This window comes from Festucalex cinctus, chromosome 5 (genome assembly GCF_051991245.1).
Source record: "Festucalex cinctus isolate MCC-2025b chromosome 5, RoL_Fcin_1.0, whole genome shotgun sequence".
NCBI classification, from domain to species: Eukaryota; Metazoa; Chordata; class Actinopteri; order Syngnathiformes; family Syngnathidae; genus Festucalex; species Festucalex cinctus.
Genome location: NC_135415.1, coordinates 19,292,778 through 19,309,964, shown reverse-complemented (window position 1 = coordinate 19,309,964; position 17,187 = coordinate 19,292,778). Strand labels below are relative to the sequence as shown.

The window sequence follows — 17,187 nt, the reverse complement described above, 5'->3', positions numbered from 1 at the left end:
ATCTAGGACGAACTGAGACACCTAACTGCATTTATTAAATTAGAATTTGTAATTATGTAAAAATAAAACATAAATTTTTTTGTGCTTACTTCTTAAAAAAAAAAAAAAAAAAGTATGTGGGATGCAATTAAGCTAATTGAGCATAGCCCCATTTATAATGCTCTAAATGGGCCACTTTAGTGAGCTTCCAATCACGACGACTCCATACCCAATGTGTGATGACCTCAATTGTAATTTGGAGTAATTGGGCCATAAGTTTTTGCTTAACATTACTACAACAGGTCCAGATTCAATATTATAGCAGGGGTGTCAAAGTTGTTTTTTATCATGTGCCACTTTGTGCTGATGGCTTAAGCTTCCCTTTAGTTAGTTAGTTAGTTAGTTAGTTAGTTAGTTAGTTAGTTAGTTAGTTAGTTAGTTAGTTAGTATTGTGTCATCATGCAGGTCAGTTTAAAAAAAAAAGTAGAAAACCTATTTTATAAGAAGTAGAAAGTATAAAAATGTGCAGCAGCAAATTATCAGAAAAATAAATACTCAAGTAAAGTACAGATACCTTAAAAATGTACTGAAGCACAAAAACAAAGTATTTGTTGTTTATTACTTCCCACCACTAATTAATGCCAATGTACAGAAGGGTTAAATAGTGGTTGTGCATATATAGCATATTGTGACAAGCAGTCACTGACGCTCTGCTGCATTACTTTACAATGCTGCCGAGTCGTGAACCTTGACCCCAGTAGACTTCTATTATGTCACCTACCAGTAAGTGTTTGGAGCCAGTTATGAGTCACACTGAAAGTCACATGTAGTGTGTGCTGTTTTTTTTTCAATGACAATTTGGACAGCCAGGAAAATCTTGTAAAATTCTAAGCAATAGACCTAACATTTACTGTATCCATCTTTACCTTTATTTCAAACGGAACCCAGCGAAGTGGCGAACCCAGATGTGTGTGCTCTCACACATCCCGAAATGCACAAGAGCACTAGGTCCGTGGCGTATTTGCCATCTTGCCATTGATTTGTAAATTCGTTTTCGGTTAACTTCCTGCTGCATTCATAACAGCGGAAAAAATTAACAGAAAACGTAAGCGCTTTAACTGTCAGAATTTAGTATTAGCGTCGAGGATGGGTTCTTCAGGAAAACATTGGAAGCTAATTTAGCTACCTTGTGCAAAGTGCCGCACAGCAATCCTCATTTAAACCACCAACCATTCAATGAAACTTACATCCCTCACATTATATTTACTTTTCTGGCAATTAACATGTAACTAGTACTGTATAGTGCTACATTTGACCTCCTAGTACACATTCAAAACTTACTAGTGAACTACATTTGTAGTATTATTAGGACCAACTAGTTGGCATACGTGACATGTCATGCACAAGTAACCTCCTGGACCTACTTGTACTAATAAACGTCATTTGTAATGTTGCCACTAGTAACATATAGTCATCTTACATCCGGCAAAACAGTTGACAACTACTTGCGACTACCAGAAGTGATATTAATAAGAATTACACTAGTCTAGCTAACGCTTCACTAGTATTAGTAGTGTGCAGATGTCAATTAGTACACAGTTTTTCCTTTGAAGATGTCCTACTAGTGTGCAAGAAATGAAATACAGGAAGTGGAGGATGGAGGAAAAACATTACTAATAGGACACAATTGCTCTAGATGTCACTGAATAATCTTACTAGCAAAGATGGAAGTGTATTAGTACATCCTGGATTAAATTGGACATCATCAAGGACATCATCAAATACTTTAAATGGTCAAATGGCTTTCCATACATTCATATTGTAAGAGGATTTATTTTCGTATTATTATATGTATTTGTTGGGGTCTATTTTGTTTTGATTTGGGGGGACCGGAACTACATTTTGGGAGATGAGCGTGTGGCGCGGAAGGATACAGAGAGAAAAGGAAGGGGAACGATTGTGAGGGAAGTTGAATTACAACGAGACAAGGAAATAAAGTGAAAGCTGGAGCTATTCCCTCTCCGACTGTTTTTTCCACGACCTCCGTTTGGAGCGATCCACAAACACTCGTCTTCACGAAGATCCTGTGTTACAATATGATGAGTAGGGCTGGGCAATAAATCGAATTAATTCAATTAATTAGTCTTTTTAAAAAATGAATCATTGAAAATTAGCTAAATCGTGAAAACAAAGTGCATATAAATAAATACTTTTGTCTTCTGGATTATTAAAAACTGTTATATCCAAACGTTATTGTGAGTTGTAATTATGCACAACTGGCAGAATGCAGAATGGGTGATTTGGTTTACAAGGCATGCTTAAAATAGCTACCAACTAATTGTGGCATTTAAGCACAAGCTATGAATTAAAACTGATTTAAAATGAGTATACATTATTGTGTGAAAATTTTGCACAGCAGTAATATTGTAAAAAATAAAAAAATGAACTTTAAATACAGTAATTCGATTAAAATCTATTACAATCATAGTCGCCAAGAATGAAAGTCAATTTTTTTTGGCCATTATCGCCCAACCCTAAAATGAGTAACTCCTTTAAAACCCTATTTCGACATGTTATGACGTGCCCCACTGCCCACTGAGTGTTCACGACGTCCCTACACAATGCAGGCCACCTTGTTGGACTCTTCATTCACATTTTATGGAGCAGAGCTTCTATGAAAGGAGGGGGAGCCAACCCAAATCAGACCCATGAGTGGCGCTTGTTGGCCGCACCACGCCCCCGGCCTACCCACCCCTCCCTGGCTGGATGTGGAGGCCGACGTCACGGAACCACACAGCCAAGGAGGAGTGGACCATAGACGGCCTCTGTCATAAAAACACACGAAGACAACCGTGAAAGGGAAAGGAAGAAAAAAAAAAGGCGACTAGACTCAGCACGCCGTCGGATTCACCCTCTTGTCCGAGCCATGGAGGCCGCCAAGCTTTGCAACGAGCTTTCGCCGATGTTCGGCGTCGATGTGGGGCGTTTGTGAGCGAGGGCACAGTGTGGTCGTATCCCTTTTTTTTTTAACATAGCGGATTGGAAGTGAAAGTCCGCCATATTTTTGCCTTACCACGCCCCGGGAGTGGAGCCACCGGGAAAAAGAAGGGTAGAGAGGGGTAATAGAGACACAGTGGTGGGTATGTCTGTGTGTGTCTCCCGGTGCCCACGCAGTTGAAGAAGGGGGATTTTTTTTTTTTTTTTAACGGAAGGAGTGGCTAGTGTGGGGAAAGGAGGTATCGGTGGCGCGGATGGCGACGCTTAACGAGATCCCGCTCAGGATGTGTCGTAAACGGATCTGTTGACCACCCGGAGACGGCAAAGCAGATTACACCAATTAAGATCGCACCCAAGTGGACTGTATTGTGAGGAAGAGGCGTCTGAGGCCGTGGTGGAGGTTGGGGAAGAAGGAGAAGAACAGGGTGAATTTCTCAAATATCCCGATTTCCCCCTCCTCCGGTAGCTCCGTCATTTGCAGGCCGCTGCATGAGCGCCTTCCACGGCCTGCTCGCCGCCCTCGCACCGGCCTCTTCGGGACGAAATCAGTGACACTCGTTGACCGTAGTGAATAAAAACGAGACAAGTGATAAAGGATGACCCTGGAATCCATCATGGCGTGTTGCCTCAGCGAGGAGGCGAAGGAAGCCCGGAGGATCAACGACGAGATCGAGAGGCAGCTCCGTCGGGACAAGAGGGACGCGCGGCGGGAGCTCAAACTGTTGCTGCTCGGTAAGCTGGAGGGAGTGTGGAGCCTCATGTAATGTAAACCTTTCAGGTTTTGTTTTTTTCTCCATTTGACCCATCTTGTAATTGCTTTGTTGAGCTCAATGGGTGCTCCCACCTGTATCAAGTTGCGTGGGTGATTTTGGTGAGTCCAGTGCACAGATTGACAGGTCCAAATCAGTTTGAGCATTTATTCGATTTGCAGCTAGAGGGCCATGTACTAGTACACTCTTTTGTTTTCAAAAGACAATTCACCTCACTAGTAAAACGACTTACTGTACTTACAGGTGTATGTGCACGTATGACGCTTCTGCACATCATTAAGACGCATCTGGCCTACTGTTGGGAAACATGTTTGTCCTGTGGCAAAACTGTTCACTAGTTGACATCTCTGCGTACTAACTGGTATCAGTTACTCGTGCGCAGTTTTCCGTCACTATTAACATGTCCTACTTTTATGCCAAAGTTGTCTAATTTATTAGGACAAAGATCATACTCATACATGGATATTAGTCTGAATAGCAAGGATATCATAGTCGTTTGACCCAGGAAAATGTTGAGGGCATACTAGTAGGATGATTTGCCTTACCAGTCACAATTCTTCCACTGCTGTATGGCCTTTCTGCACACTAGTCGGGCTACTGCATGGGACTGGTGAGGGAAAAACTACTTGTGAGATCTTCGGTGCTACCAGTAGGGTCCAGGATGCTACTAGTGCGTGAAACGTGACAACTAGTTGAACCTCAGAGTTTTGCCAGTGAAGCACAGCAGTTTAGTACTAATGGTTAATTCTCAACGCAATTTTATTTATAGAGCATTTTAAAAACAACCGTTGTTGCATACAGGGCTGCATGTGTAAAATCAAACATAAAAATAGACGCAATAAATCACTAAAACAATGCTGAGTCAAAAGCCAAAGAAAAAATGTATTTTAAGATTTGTTTTAAAAATGCACTTACTTAACATTTAGCAGGAGGTCTTCCAAAGAAAGGGACCAGCAACGGAAAAAGCTCGATTCTCCTCTGAGCTGACGCTTAGTCCTCAGAACCTCCAGTCAGGTCACCGGACAGGTGCGTAGGGGTGGAGGTGCTTGGAGAGCCAGAGGTCAGGTGGGGCGTGAGCATCTAAAGCAGGGTTCCCCAATTCCAGTCCTCGTGGGCCACAGTCCTGCAGGTTTTCCATTTTTCCGCCTACCAACACAACACCTGATTCATATAATGAGCTCATCAGCGTGCCTGATAACTATCCTTATCTTTAGTATCAGGTGCGTTGGTAGGCGGAAAAATGGAAAACCTGCAGGACTCCGGCCCTCGAGGACCGCAATTGGTTAACCCTGATCTAAATATTTAAAAACAAATGAAAGAATCATAAAATGTGAAGGGAGGCCAGAATTGGAGTTATGTGCTCCCTCCTGCGAGCTCCAGTTAGGAGTCAAGAAGCACGTTTTTGGACCAACTGGAGATACTTGTGTGAGGACTGGCTGTCTCCAAAATAAAATGCATTACCGTAATCCATCTGAAATGAACTGTAACTAAGGCATGAATTACTGTCACTCTCTAAGTTAAGTTTGTAATATATTTTTTTAATGGTTACTAGTAGGCCAAAAGTAGCACTGCTAGTGGAATAAACATTACTGGCAAGAGAGTTGTTCTACTACTAGTGAGCTGAATTGCCTTACTAGTGCGGATAAAGAGCGTATGTTACTATTTACACTAGTACACAATCCTTGAGCAATATATTAAGGATATTGAATAAATGTTCAAATGGCTTTCTGGAATCAGATGGTGAGCTAAAATGCCACATGACAACATGTAACACTTGATTGTTGTCACACGCTACACTTCATTTGAATAACTGGAAGTGGTTACTGTGAAATACTGTTGGCGCGACATGCATGGCTGACAGCCTGTACGACTGGACTTGGAGGAGTCCTGTGTTTGGGCCAAAGTCTACTTCTTTGGATGAAGACACTCCGTGTAATGATTACACGATGTCACAAGTCGCAGTATAAAGAGCAGAGGCGGAGACATTTCGATGTTGTATTTAGAGCAATTGTGGGTTACGGTGAAACCGAGAGCATGAAATAATACTCGCAGGTTCTGCTCTGTGTGATTGACGATTATTGGAGCGTTGTTGGAGTGGGGGTCTTATCCGCTGCTGCCTCTTGTTAATTAAGATCCATCTCGTCACATATAACTCATTGCTGCTTGGCATTTACCACATAAAGTGGTACTACACTGAAGACGTGCAACTCTAATCTAGGCTTGCCTGTACACTGTACAGTATCTTAAAGATCTGTGACTGTGTTCAATGTAGTTTGATATACCTGTATAAACTATTTCAACACAATGATTTAAACATTCCTGTCTGTTTTAAATCCTACTGTGTTCTCTGCAATCCTGTAAAGGTCTGTTAGTCATACTGTTTTTTTTTTTTTTTTCCCTTTTCAATGGAAACAACTCATTTACTCACTATCCCATCTGGTTAATTGGATTATCAAGCAAAAAGTCCATTAGATGTGATGACCACGCTTGTGGGGAGAGAGTTCCAGTTTGCTCTCTCGCTCTCTCTCCCTCTCTCCTTCCCTCATCCTGTTGCCTGCCTTTCTCACTTCCTTGTTGGGGGGAGGCAAAGTTGAGTTGAAGCTGTCAAAGCAGGACTAGTGTGAGAGAATTTCATTCACCCACATAACTAAGCAGTAGGCCCTATGTCATGTTTTAGTCTTCATAGGGGAATTAAAAAAAGGCTTCTCACCCTCAGTTAGTGAATGCTGATGAACTAAGATATTCATTGGCTAAAGGCTGCAGAATTCTCAACTGTAAAACAAATGTACTGTACAATGTGTCAGAAAAACATGGAAAGATACATTTATGTAAACCATAGACTTCTGTGTCATTTGTTACCGGTGAATCTTCTCCCAAAACATGTTATGCTTATTGAGGATTTTAATGTTTTGTTATTGATTCATTGAAGATTCTAAATTGTCTTTAGTTTTTATAAAAACTAACATGGATGTTAGGTTCATTCATTATTACGCAATTATCCTTGTTTTTTGTTTTTTTTCTTACAAGAACAAATAGTACAGTTGAAGACTATAAACTGTCATCACTGATGGCAAAAACATGTTTTTGTTTTTTTTTAAGTTTAGTGAAGACTGAAGACTTGAAATCAACTTGTTTATTTACATTTCAAAACATGCATGTTAGCTTCATTGAAGATTAAAAAAAAATGTCTTCAGTGTCTCCGGAAACATGAATTTTGATTGTCTTTGTTATTCATAATAGGTTAGGGTCATTCAAAGACTCCAAAAATGTTTGTTTACAAGAACATGTACTGAACATGTTACCATTAAAGCGAACAAACTGTCCATGTTGACGAAAACACGCATGTTCGGTTTTTTAATGGAGACTCTAAATTGTAGTGTAACAAGGCGTGTTGCATTCATTGATGACTCAGAATTATCTTGTGAAAACAATGTCCTAGAGGGTCATTAAAAAAATAAAATAAAAAAAAAATCAGGTGGTCCGTGGTCATTGCAGGGTGTAGTCCACATTTGTCCTGGATCAGCTCCACCAAGTTTCCCTGAAGACAAGACAGAGTATTTATTTAAAAAAAAAAAAAAAAAAAAAACGGACAGAAGGTGAACATCTGCTCAGTGTCTCAATAGCATTGCATCACACGTCTAATATGAATGAAGACATTCATGCCATAAAGTAACAGAGTCCTCTTGCTACTTTATGGCATGAATGTGGCACAAGCATGGTGATTGTGTCATTCTTTGGGCGACCTTTCAAAGATTTCACATGATTGTTTGTGTGAATGGCGCCCAGCCTAGTGCTGTAATGCGAGTAGTGTTGGGAGGGGTACAACGTTTTAACCCCCCAAAAAATTGTATGACTCTATCACAGGTCTGGAACCAACATAATTGTGATGAGGGTTTACTGTAAATTGTAAACTAAGCTATTGACAATTCCAAACATCTGGGATTTGTGATATTTCCGCAATGTAAACGCTACCTTTACACGGCAAAAACAGAGTTTTATATTGCTTTTGCCTGTGACTAGCATACAAACCAGGCAGATTGTTATAGTAGTCAAACGACATTTCATCACATTTTGAAATCAAAATAATCCTCACAAATCCAATTACAACGATCCAAAGTCCAATTCCTTTCAATGAGCAGAGAGCTTCCTTTCACCTAGTAAGACCTCCATTTTGACTTGTGACGTAAGCTTGAAGTTGTCAATAGCCAGTCAAAGTGGAATATTTTTGATCGAACTTCAGAGGAAATATTTAGTTTGTCAGCCATTAAGCGTCTTCAACTCTGGTGTCATATGTCACTATTTTTGTTCATCTCCTGAAAAGTTACGTGGATAATAATTTAAATTACAGTATACCACTGGAGACTATGAGGGTAGTGTTAAGATTTGTTACCAATACAAAAAAAACCTCCTGCTATGCTGCCTTCAATTATGTTTTCATTATGAATACCTCCTCCAATGCCGACATGTTTGTTGTTTTTAAAAAAAAAAAAAAAAAAAAAAAAAACGATTTTTTTTTCTTCATTTAACATTTTTTTTTTTTTATCGTTTACTAAATGTAGAGCTTCATGTTGGAGTAATTGCTAAATCCAGAGTGCACACAAATCTATAGAACAGCAGTGTTTTTTGTTGTTGTTGTTGTTGTTGTTGTGTTGTCTTCTTACTACATGGTGAGCTTTAAGGCCAAAAAGAGGGACAGCTCGCTGGACTAGAGGTTAAAAAGCTGATTGAAAGTCTGATACATGAACCACTACATCCTAACAGCGTCCTATAACTGTACTAAGAATTATGTCATAACCCATGTCCTTGGTGTGTTTTTATCTAATGTGCCCAAAACTTTCATTGGTACCATTTAATTAACGTTGCCTCTCACTGTTCCACTTCTTTGAATTAAAACATGACTTTCTATTCTTAGGTTAGCTACTGAAAGGCATTAACTATTGTGTAACAACATTTGGTGGGGTCTTCAACTACTTTGTCATTGTGTAAAGCAGGTGGAGACAAGTCTGGACAACCTACTGTTTTCAACATGGTGACTATTGTAGCCCGGAGGCAGTATTGTGACCCGTTTTACTGATATCATCCTGATAAGCATGATCGCTTTATTTTGGGTTAGGATGATTTTCATGCCGTTTCATCTTTACACTAACGTCTACTTTAGGATGCATGGTTGAATGTTTGTGTTTTCAGGCTCCGAAATTGCCTTCCTATCCGTTGTTGCAAGAGGTTAATCTTCTGGCCAAAATAGAGTCAAAATTATACAGTGCAGAGTAATGTTCTTGACTGTAATGACAGAATTCGTCGCACTGTCTTGGCTGCTGATCTTAGAAAAAAGAAAAGAAAAAGCACACACACGCACGTTCACATTCTCTCGCTTGTCGCTGCCAAAACCATTGAAGAGTTGGCGGCGGGGTCGAGTCAGTCTGTTCTGTTGGCCTGCCAACATTCTCAATGAACCAGAGAGAAACACCCCCCAACTCTTCACACCCAAATAGTTCCTGTCGGCGCTGGGAGACGAGCAGCCAGCGCACAATATGGACCAAAAGATTCTTTCGGAGTTGCCTCTTAATCAATCCGGGGTTACATTTGGACTAGTTGAACTCTGTGTTGGATTATATTTTAGCTTCTTTGTTTGGTGGCGAAAAACATCATAGTGGTTATTATTCGTCCAAGTTAGTGTGCGCAAGTTAAAAAATTATTATGGGATTCATGTGGAAGGGGGGTGCAGGAAAGCATGGTGGGCCAGAATACAGTTTTTTATTTATTTATTTATTGCTGTTGTCTCTAAGCTAAATGTTGCAAAAGATACTCTTGTGATCATAATAAATTGTTTTTCTCCCCTTCAGGCACAGGCGAGAGCGGTAAGAGCACGTTCATCAAGCAGATGAGGATCATCCACGGCGCCGGCTACTCTGACGAGGACAAGCGAGGTTTCACCAAGCTGGTGTACCAGAACATCTTCACCGCCATGCAGTCCATGATCAGGGCCATGGAGACACTCAAGATCCCCTACAAATATGAGCACAATAAGGTAACGGCTACAAAATAAAGACAAAACTGTGCAAGAGAAGCAGAGGAAGAGTGTTTGTGTCTATTTAGAGTGTTGTCTATCTTACTCAAAGCAGCCATCCAATCATCACTTCCTGCATTTTTTTTTTTGACACTTCCTGTGTTCTTGCAGCGCTGCATTTCACGCCATCTGTAGATAAACTGGAGCCATTTGTCCTCTATTTGCATGTAAACTTTCAGGGTATCAATTGCTTTGGTCAGGTTCACATTTTACCTCTCAAAAAATGTGCACACAAAGTTAGTTAGTAGCATGTTGGCTTTAATCACACATTAGCATGTGTGCGTCTCATTGCGATTCAAAATAACATATATAGCTTATTTAAAAAGGACATACAGTAAATAAAGTGTTCACATCTGATACATTTTAGCAACATCACATGAGAGGGAGTGATGTATGATGTACGCTAACCTTTTTGAAACTGAGAGCCACTTCTTAGGCACCAGTAAAACGGAGGAGTGATGTTTCATTTGTTACACTTTGGAGCGAGCATTGAGAGCCTGGCGTTGGTGTGCTACGTCCAATGGCACTTTCAACTTGCACGCAACTTTCGGGAATTCTCAGCTCCGAGTCAAATTTTTAATCAGAACCCGTCCAACCTGTAGTCTTATCTCCAACTCAGTCAGATAAATCTCACGCACGTGCGCCGTAGTGAGATTTGCTGAACTTTTGAAAGGCTGGGGAGCGCTTATAGCACACACGCACATTGTTCCGAGCTTCAAGTTCAGACTTTTAGTGAGAATTGAGTAAAGAGGAAATGTTATCTGTGGTGATTAGACCATTGTAGAATGTGTGTGATTTCAGATGAAGTCATTATCTTTCTTTAAAACAAAAAAAACAATGTATTTAAGTCGGCTGTCCTGTCTTTCCTGTTGGCTTTCTCATATCTGGCAGATGATCTTTTTTGTTATGTTGAATAGCTAGTCTGACAATAATTAATGCCATTTGTGCTTACCTGGAAGGCTAAATTAAAAAAATAAGAGTCTTGAGGGATATAATGAGTAGCTTCAAAGTTGTTTTTTAAATTCTTATATTTAATGATCTTTTATTAAGACTCTCGAAAAAGTGCAATTAACACCCAAATAATTGAGTTGAAATCATTTGCTGACAGCGTCGTCACCCCATTTGAAAAATCCCATTAGCGCCCCTGCACTCGACAGGAAGTGGAGACGAGTCCTGCGTTTATGCTCACCCTCAGTGACCGGAAGCTTTTATGGAGATTGGAAGCACTGATCAATTATTTAGCAAAGTTGTTGCGCCTCCATCGTCCGGTCCGCTCATGCCCCACCTTGTTTGGCTGAGGGGCTTCGTCTTAAGTTTTAAAAATGTTATACATACTAAAGTGCAGTCAGGTAACCCGGTCTCTGGTGCTGGTTAAGTAGTATGATTGCCTAATCATTTTGATCCTTCACTGGCTTGTAATAAAGGATAAAACCTTCTAACATTGCTATAGTTGTTACTCATCAGCTACTGAAGTGGTCTGTAATATTAGTGGACCAGCCAGGTTCACTTTTGTTTGTAACAAAAAACGGTGGATGCACATCAGTAATTATCTACCTTGCGCCATCTAGTGGAAGTTTGAACTGAGATGCATTATTTGCGGCAAATAGATCATTTTCGGGGCCATTTATATGAAATTGGAAGATTTCCCGCAGGAAAATTGGTTTGATGTACGAGTAAATGAAGGTATCAACTTGGGCGCAGAACAAATTCAACTAGTAAGTCATAGTCCCACTGTATTAAATATTACAACAAAAATAATTGTACAAGCCTTTATCAACTTTATCATGTGCTTTTGAATCCCAATGCGCCCCCTGTGTTGAAGCAAGAGCAACAATGCAGCACTGTGATGCCCGACAGCGACTGCATTGAGTGTGAGCTGTTCACTTGTTAACCGTCGTGCTCTGATAAGTGCAGCGGGCCACCAATGGGAAGTGCTGTGCTTCTTCTGACAAAGGACTTTTGTGTCGCCGCCAAGCGGAAGTGAAAGTGGCACTCGCTGGACTGACGTTGGCTCGCTCCTTTATTGTAGTAGGCCCCTTTGACTTCGTAAAGAACTGATAGCGATGTACTTGTGTGCAAAACTGAATGCATAAAAGGTTATATGAAATGACAAATGCACATTTATTGCTTCCTTGTTGTGTGTTGCGTCATTTATTGAGCTTCCCAGAGGAACTCAGACTTCAGGTGTCGTTTAAATGTTTTGTTTTTTTTCTTGTCAGACTTATTTGACTTAATAAGACTATTCTCTGAAAATGACCTTTTATGTAAGATTACTGATTAAAAAAAATCAATGGAATTTGAACAGTTTTATTGTCAGAAGAGAGTTCTTGATTTTTTTTTTTTCTTTAAGCTGCCGCTGTTTAATTTATTTTTTTCCCAAAAATATATAATAAAATGCTTTTTCTGACTTTTTTTTTCTTGATAAATAAAAGTCTTTATTCTTCAAGCATTATGCCTTCATAAAAAACTAACAAAAAAAAAACTCATTTTCACTGTCTTCTAATTGTGTAGTTGGTTTCATTGTTATAACCTCCTTTTGAATTCCATGCGATTATGCCGATTCGTCCTAATTGCACACAAATGAGGTGTCACATTTATCAGGAAAATCACATTACAAAAGCAGCAACTGGGCCGGCCCAAACTTTGCCCTTAATTGGCTGCATGGGATTTGGGATTCAGATATTTGGTCCATGTCAAGCCTCGGGGTGTGAAGACTCAATATAGAATCGTTCATAATTAGCATAAGTAATAATATGACTGATGATGTGACCCGATCTCCAACAGGCGAACGCCAACGTGGTGAGAGAGGTGGACGTGGAGAAGGTCATCATGTTTGTGAATCCTTACGTAGACGCTATCAAGAGCTTGTGGAACGACCCGGGCATCCAGGAGTGTTACGACAGGAGGAGGGAATACCAGCTGTCCGACTCAACCAAATAGTGAGTGATGATTGATTTGGACAGTTTCAGTTTTTATGTTCATGTATCTGTCTGGAAAAACAGCAACAAAAAAAAAAAAAAAATCTTTTTTTTTTTTTTTTTTTTTTGGTAAGGATTCTTTCATGGTTGCAAAAGGTTGCAAACATATTCTTCAGATGTTGCTAAACTGTTTTAACATTTGCAAACAGTTTTTCTTGTCTTAAATTAATTTTGAACATGCAGTTATTTATGGAAATAGGGTCTGCTCTTTCTGCTGAACTGAGGTCCGTTTTCACGCTTTTATCTCCACAGTTACCTAAACGCTTTGGACAGGATCGCCGAAAGCTCTTACTTGCCCACTCAGCAGGATGTGCTGAGGGTCCGCGTACCCACCACGGGCATCATCGAGTACCCCTTTGACCTGCAGAGCGTCATATTTAGGTACCCAGCTTAGAAGTTTCCGCATTACTAGCCAATGCTTGGTCATTTCTTTTGTTTTTTTTGGTCTATTTCTGAGATGAAATTTGAGGTACAAGCCAGCCTAACAAGTGCAATCAACTATTGACAGGATGGTGGACGTGGGCGGCCAGCGGTCAGAGAGGAGGAAGTGGATCCACTGTTTCGAGAACGTCACGTCCATCATGTTCCTGGTGGCGCTCAGCGAATACGACCAAGTCCTGGTGGAGTCCGACAACGAAGTAAGCGGCCTTTCAGCGACGTCAACAAGGCCGCCATGTTGTGTCGTCCGACCTCATACGAGTGTGTTCTTTTGCAGAACCGCATGGAGGAGAGCAAAGCTCTCTTCAGGACAATCATCACGTACCCGTGGTTCCAGAACTCCTCCGTCATCCTGTTCCTCAACAAGAAGGACCTGCTGGAGGAGAAAATCATGTACTCTCATCTGGTCGACTACTTCCCGGAGTACGACGGTGAGTAACATGGCGACGTAACTGTGGAACCTCTTCACCTATGCCTCCATTTTGTTTCACATAGCGCGACTTAAAAATAGGGATGTAACAATATCCAAACATCACAATATGATATTATCTCAAGTAAATAGTACATGTAGTACATACATTCAAATAGTACATGTAACCTTAACGTCACTGCACATAAAAGACCTACAATTACTAATAACACTTAATATTGAGGCCCTTGCTTACTAATGCACGCACACGTTGTGAATCGAGTCCATTTGTGGAGGAACTCGTATGTGGTACGTTCCCCTTCATCTGTCCTTTAGCATAATATGCTATATGTGACCTAACTAGTCGAAACATGACATTCTGATTAGGAGTGTGACGATATATCGATATCGCAATAAATCGTGATACTTTGTCTCCCGATAGATTATCGATACGCCTATGCAAGTATCGCGATATTTGTAGTTATATATACAGCCACTACGACGGCTGCATTGTTCATTACTTATTGAGCAATTACTTGGCGGGCCACTAGGGCCTAATATTGTGTTTCAGTGATGGTACAAAAAAAAAAAAAAAAAAAAAAACTATTTTATCATTGAGGAAAATTTTTTATTTCTTGAGTAGTTTTTTCATCGATTACCAATATATCGATCATCGCGGTATCGTCACATCGTGAGATAATCGTTATCGTGAGCCTTGTATCACATGTCGTATCGTATCATGAGGTACCCAGAGGTTCCCACCCCTAATTCTGATTAAATATTACGTCTGTGGAATATGAGTTCATGAAGCAAAATTCAGCTATTTTTATCCACCTCAGGGGGCGACCATTTTGCCATTTTCTGTCGACTGAAGATGACATTAGAGTTGATTAAGGCTCAACCAATCACAGGTCTGCTTCAGAAAGCAGGTGAGCTGTGATTGGTCGTTGCCTAAGCCTTGAGCATTGATGCTCAGTCGACAACAAGTGGCAAAATGGCCGCCCCTGAGATGGATAAAAACGGCTGGACGTTGCTGCTTAGCTCATATTCCACTAACGCAATATTAACCAGAATTCCATATTTAGACCATCGGGGATGTATAGAACATATTATTGTCAAAAACATTGTTTTGGGTTGACTTCCACTTTAAATGTAGGTGGTCAAAACATTGTCTAATTAAAAATTAAATTGCACTAATAAACTAACCACCAGAGGGTGCTGGAACTGCACAAATGGAAATCAACCTGGCTTTTTTTAATTGATGTGCTGCTTACACAATTTCAATTAATAATCAATTTTTCAGACCTAGCAGGTACTGTACCTCACACTACATTCCATATTGGTACCCTTTCAACACAGTAGGATGATTGTTCTTTTTTTTTTTTTTCCCCCTTTCATTTTGCTCCATCCAGGTCCCCAGAGAGACCCCCAGGCGGGCCGCGAGTTCATCCTGAAGATGTTCGTGGACCTGAATCCCGACAGCGACAAGATCATCTACTCGCACTTCACCTGCGCCACCGACACGGAGAACATCCGCTTCGTGTTTGCCGCCGTCAAGGACACCATCCTGCAGCTCAACCTGAAGGAATACAACCTGGTGTAACACATCCGGACTGGCTCCGTCTGTCAAGAGATGCATCACACTCACAAAATTCAAATCAAATGTTTGCATCCAATACTAATTTATTTGCCATGTGTTGGTAGTCAGGAGGCAAGTAAATTCGTTGAAATGTATCTTGCTATTTAATTAAGGATTTATAGGAGAAGAAAAGGATCATAAAAGCTTTGCATTCCTTTTTTTAAAAAAAAGAAGTCGCTTTTGACTGACTCATAATAATAATAATGATGATGATAATAATAATAAAACTGTGATTTTAAAAGTATTTGATTTGATATGGATGTGAATCCTGAACACGTTGGTACCGTCCCGCACCTTGCTGACCCGAAATGCATACTGAACTACACCTGCCCATCAAGATTGTGCATGTGTGTGACCAAACAGCAATTTAACAGAAATATCAGTGAATTATCAGCACTTAAAGAAATACTCAAAAATCTCAGTAACTGGTCATGTTTGTTTAGCAAATCAATTCGCCGTAACAGTAACATTTTATAACATTATGACGAGTAATTTTGACAATCATTTCAAGATGGAAAGTAGTCGCGTTTTTGTGTGTTTGCGGTTTTAAAAAAAAATGGGTGTATTTGGAAGCCTTCAGCCAACCTTATGAACTGTTCTTTTTTTTTTCATATGAAAAATCACTAGTTATGCGATAACATGGAAAGCGTTTTAGTATTTATTGCATATGCTTAATACCCAATTGTGTACGCGCTTTGACTAGTAAGATGGACATAGTACAACTAGAGCAGACTAACGTTTTTTTCACTACTAGTACACTTTTGGCCTACTAGTATGAAATTTAACCTTACTAGTAGGCTACTGTGCTATACTAGTAACACTACTTGACTTCACTAGTCGAAATATCACGCACTAGTAGCGTCCTGGAACCAACGAGTAGCTCTAAAATGCCCTTTGGTAGTTTCGCATAGTAACATTTAGTTGTCCTGCTATGGAAAAGTTTTAGCTTTACTGCTAGTAAGACGTGTTCTACTAGTGTGGACAAAGAGCATACTAGTACATGGGCCTTAAACTGGATATCAGTCATATTAAGGAAGAAAAAAAAATCTCAAACTGCTTTCCGTATACGAGCGCAGATTTGGTTACGTATGCATTTTGGGTAGCTTCCCTGCCACCCACTTCCGGGTGAGGTGTTCAAAAGAAAAAATAACGTTAGGAGTTAGGTGACGTTAGATGAAAATGGATGTTTCAACTGTGCCACATTAACACGTTTGTGTTCTTTGAGTGTTTGTTGTCCGATGCCAAAAGCAAACAATTCAACACAGAACAGAGGCCATTTCGTCAACGTGCGTTTGGCCACAAGCCCCGCCCTCCCATCGCCTAGGATTGCCCAATCACAGCCCAGCTGTCTTGACTGTTGCTAGGTTGAAAGAGGGCAAAAGTGTTATAAACGTTTGTACCAAAGTTTCTGATTGGCCATTTTCCCACCTTCCTCCCTTGAGTCACTTTGGAGTATTTCTTTGGTTTGTTCCCATGAACACAAAGCCTGTAATTTACATGTATTGAGGCATAGTGCAATTATGAATGCTATAATCATTGTACATACATCTCTCTATATATATGGCAGCATCTTTGTTGGCTTTGTAATCATGACTTTTTTTGTTTATTTTGGCAGATTGAATGTGCGGTATTGGAAAAATATGTATCTATGTAATTGTATTGTACGTCTAATGGCTAAATCTTTTTTGATTATTTTTTTTTTCCTGAAAGAAAATGTGTTATTTACATGTTTTTTGTTTCCTTTTATAAGAGGAGAATGTACATTTTGTGTTTTTTGGCCGTTTTATTTCTCAGCAAAGAAACATTGTTCAGCTTCAGAAGTACATAAAAAGGAATATGATGACGCGTTGCCATGTCCAGTGCTTTGTGTCACAATTTTATTTGACGCTCAAATATCTTCATTTACCGTC

At 40.0% G+C, this 17,187-nt stretch overlaps 1 protein-coding gene across 1 annotated transcript; it reads left to right on the top strand.

Moving 5' to 3' along the window:
- The first annotated feature begins 2,703 nt into the window (after positions 1 to 2,703).
- On the top strand, positions 2,704 to 17,126 carry LOC144018654 (guanine nucleotide-binding protein G(q) subunit alpha). The gene is made up of 7 exons (XM_077521068.1): positions 2,704 to 3,708; positions 9,590 to 9,774; positions 12,598 to 12,752; positions 13,044 to 13,172; positions 13,300 to 13,429; positions 13,507 to 13,660; positions 15,051 to 17,126. Exons 1-7 carry the CDS (start codon positions 3,573 to 3,575, stop codon positions 15,239 to 15,241), a joined length of 1,080 nt encoding a protein of 359 aa, XP_077377194.1. The 5' UTR covers positions 2,704 to 3,572; the 3' UTR covers positions 15,242 to 17,126.
- Positions 17,127 to 17,187: the final 61 nt, after the last annotated feature.

Excerpts from the sequence above, each read along its gene's own strand:
- LOC144018654 (XM_077521068.1), top strand. The coding sequence starts at position 3,573 with ATGACCCTGGAATCCATCATGGCGTGTTGCCTCAGCGAGGAGGCGAAG. Across the intron at positions 9,775-12,597 it reads ACAAATATGAGCACAATAAG|GCGAACGCCAACGTGGTGAG; the intron begins GTAACGGCTACA and ends GATCTCCAACAG. Across the intron at positions 13,430-13,506 it reads TGGTGGAGTCCGACAACGAA|AACCGCATGGAGGAGAGCAA; the intron begins GTAAGCGGCCTT and ends GTTCTTTTGCAG.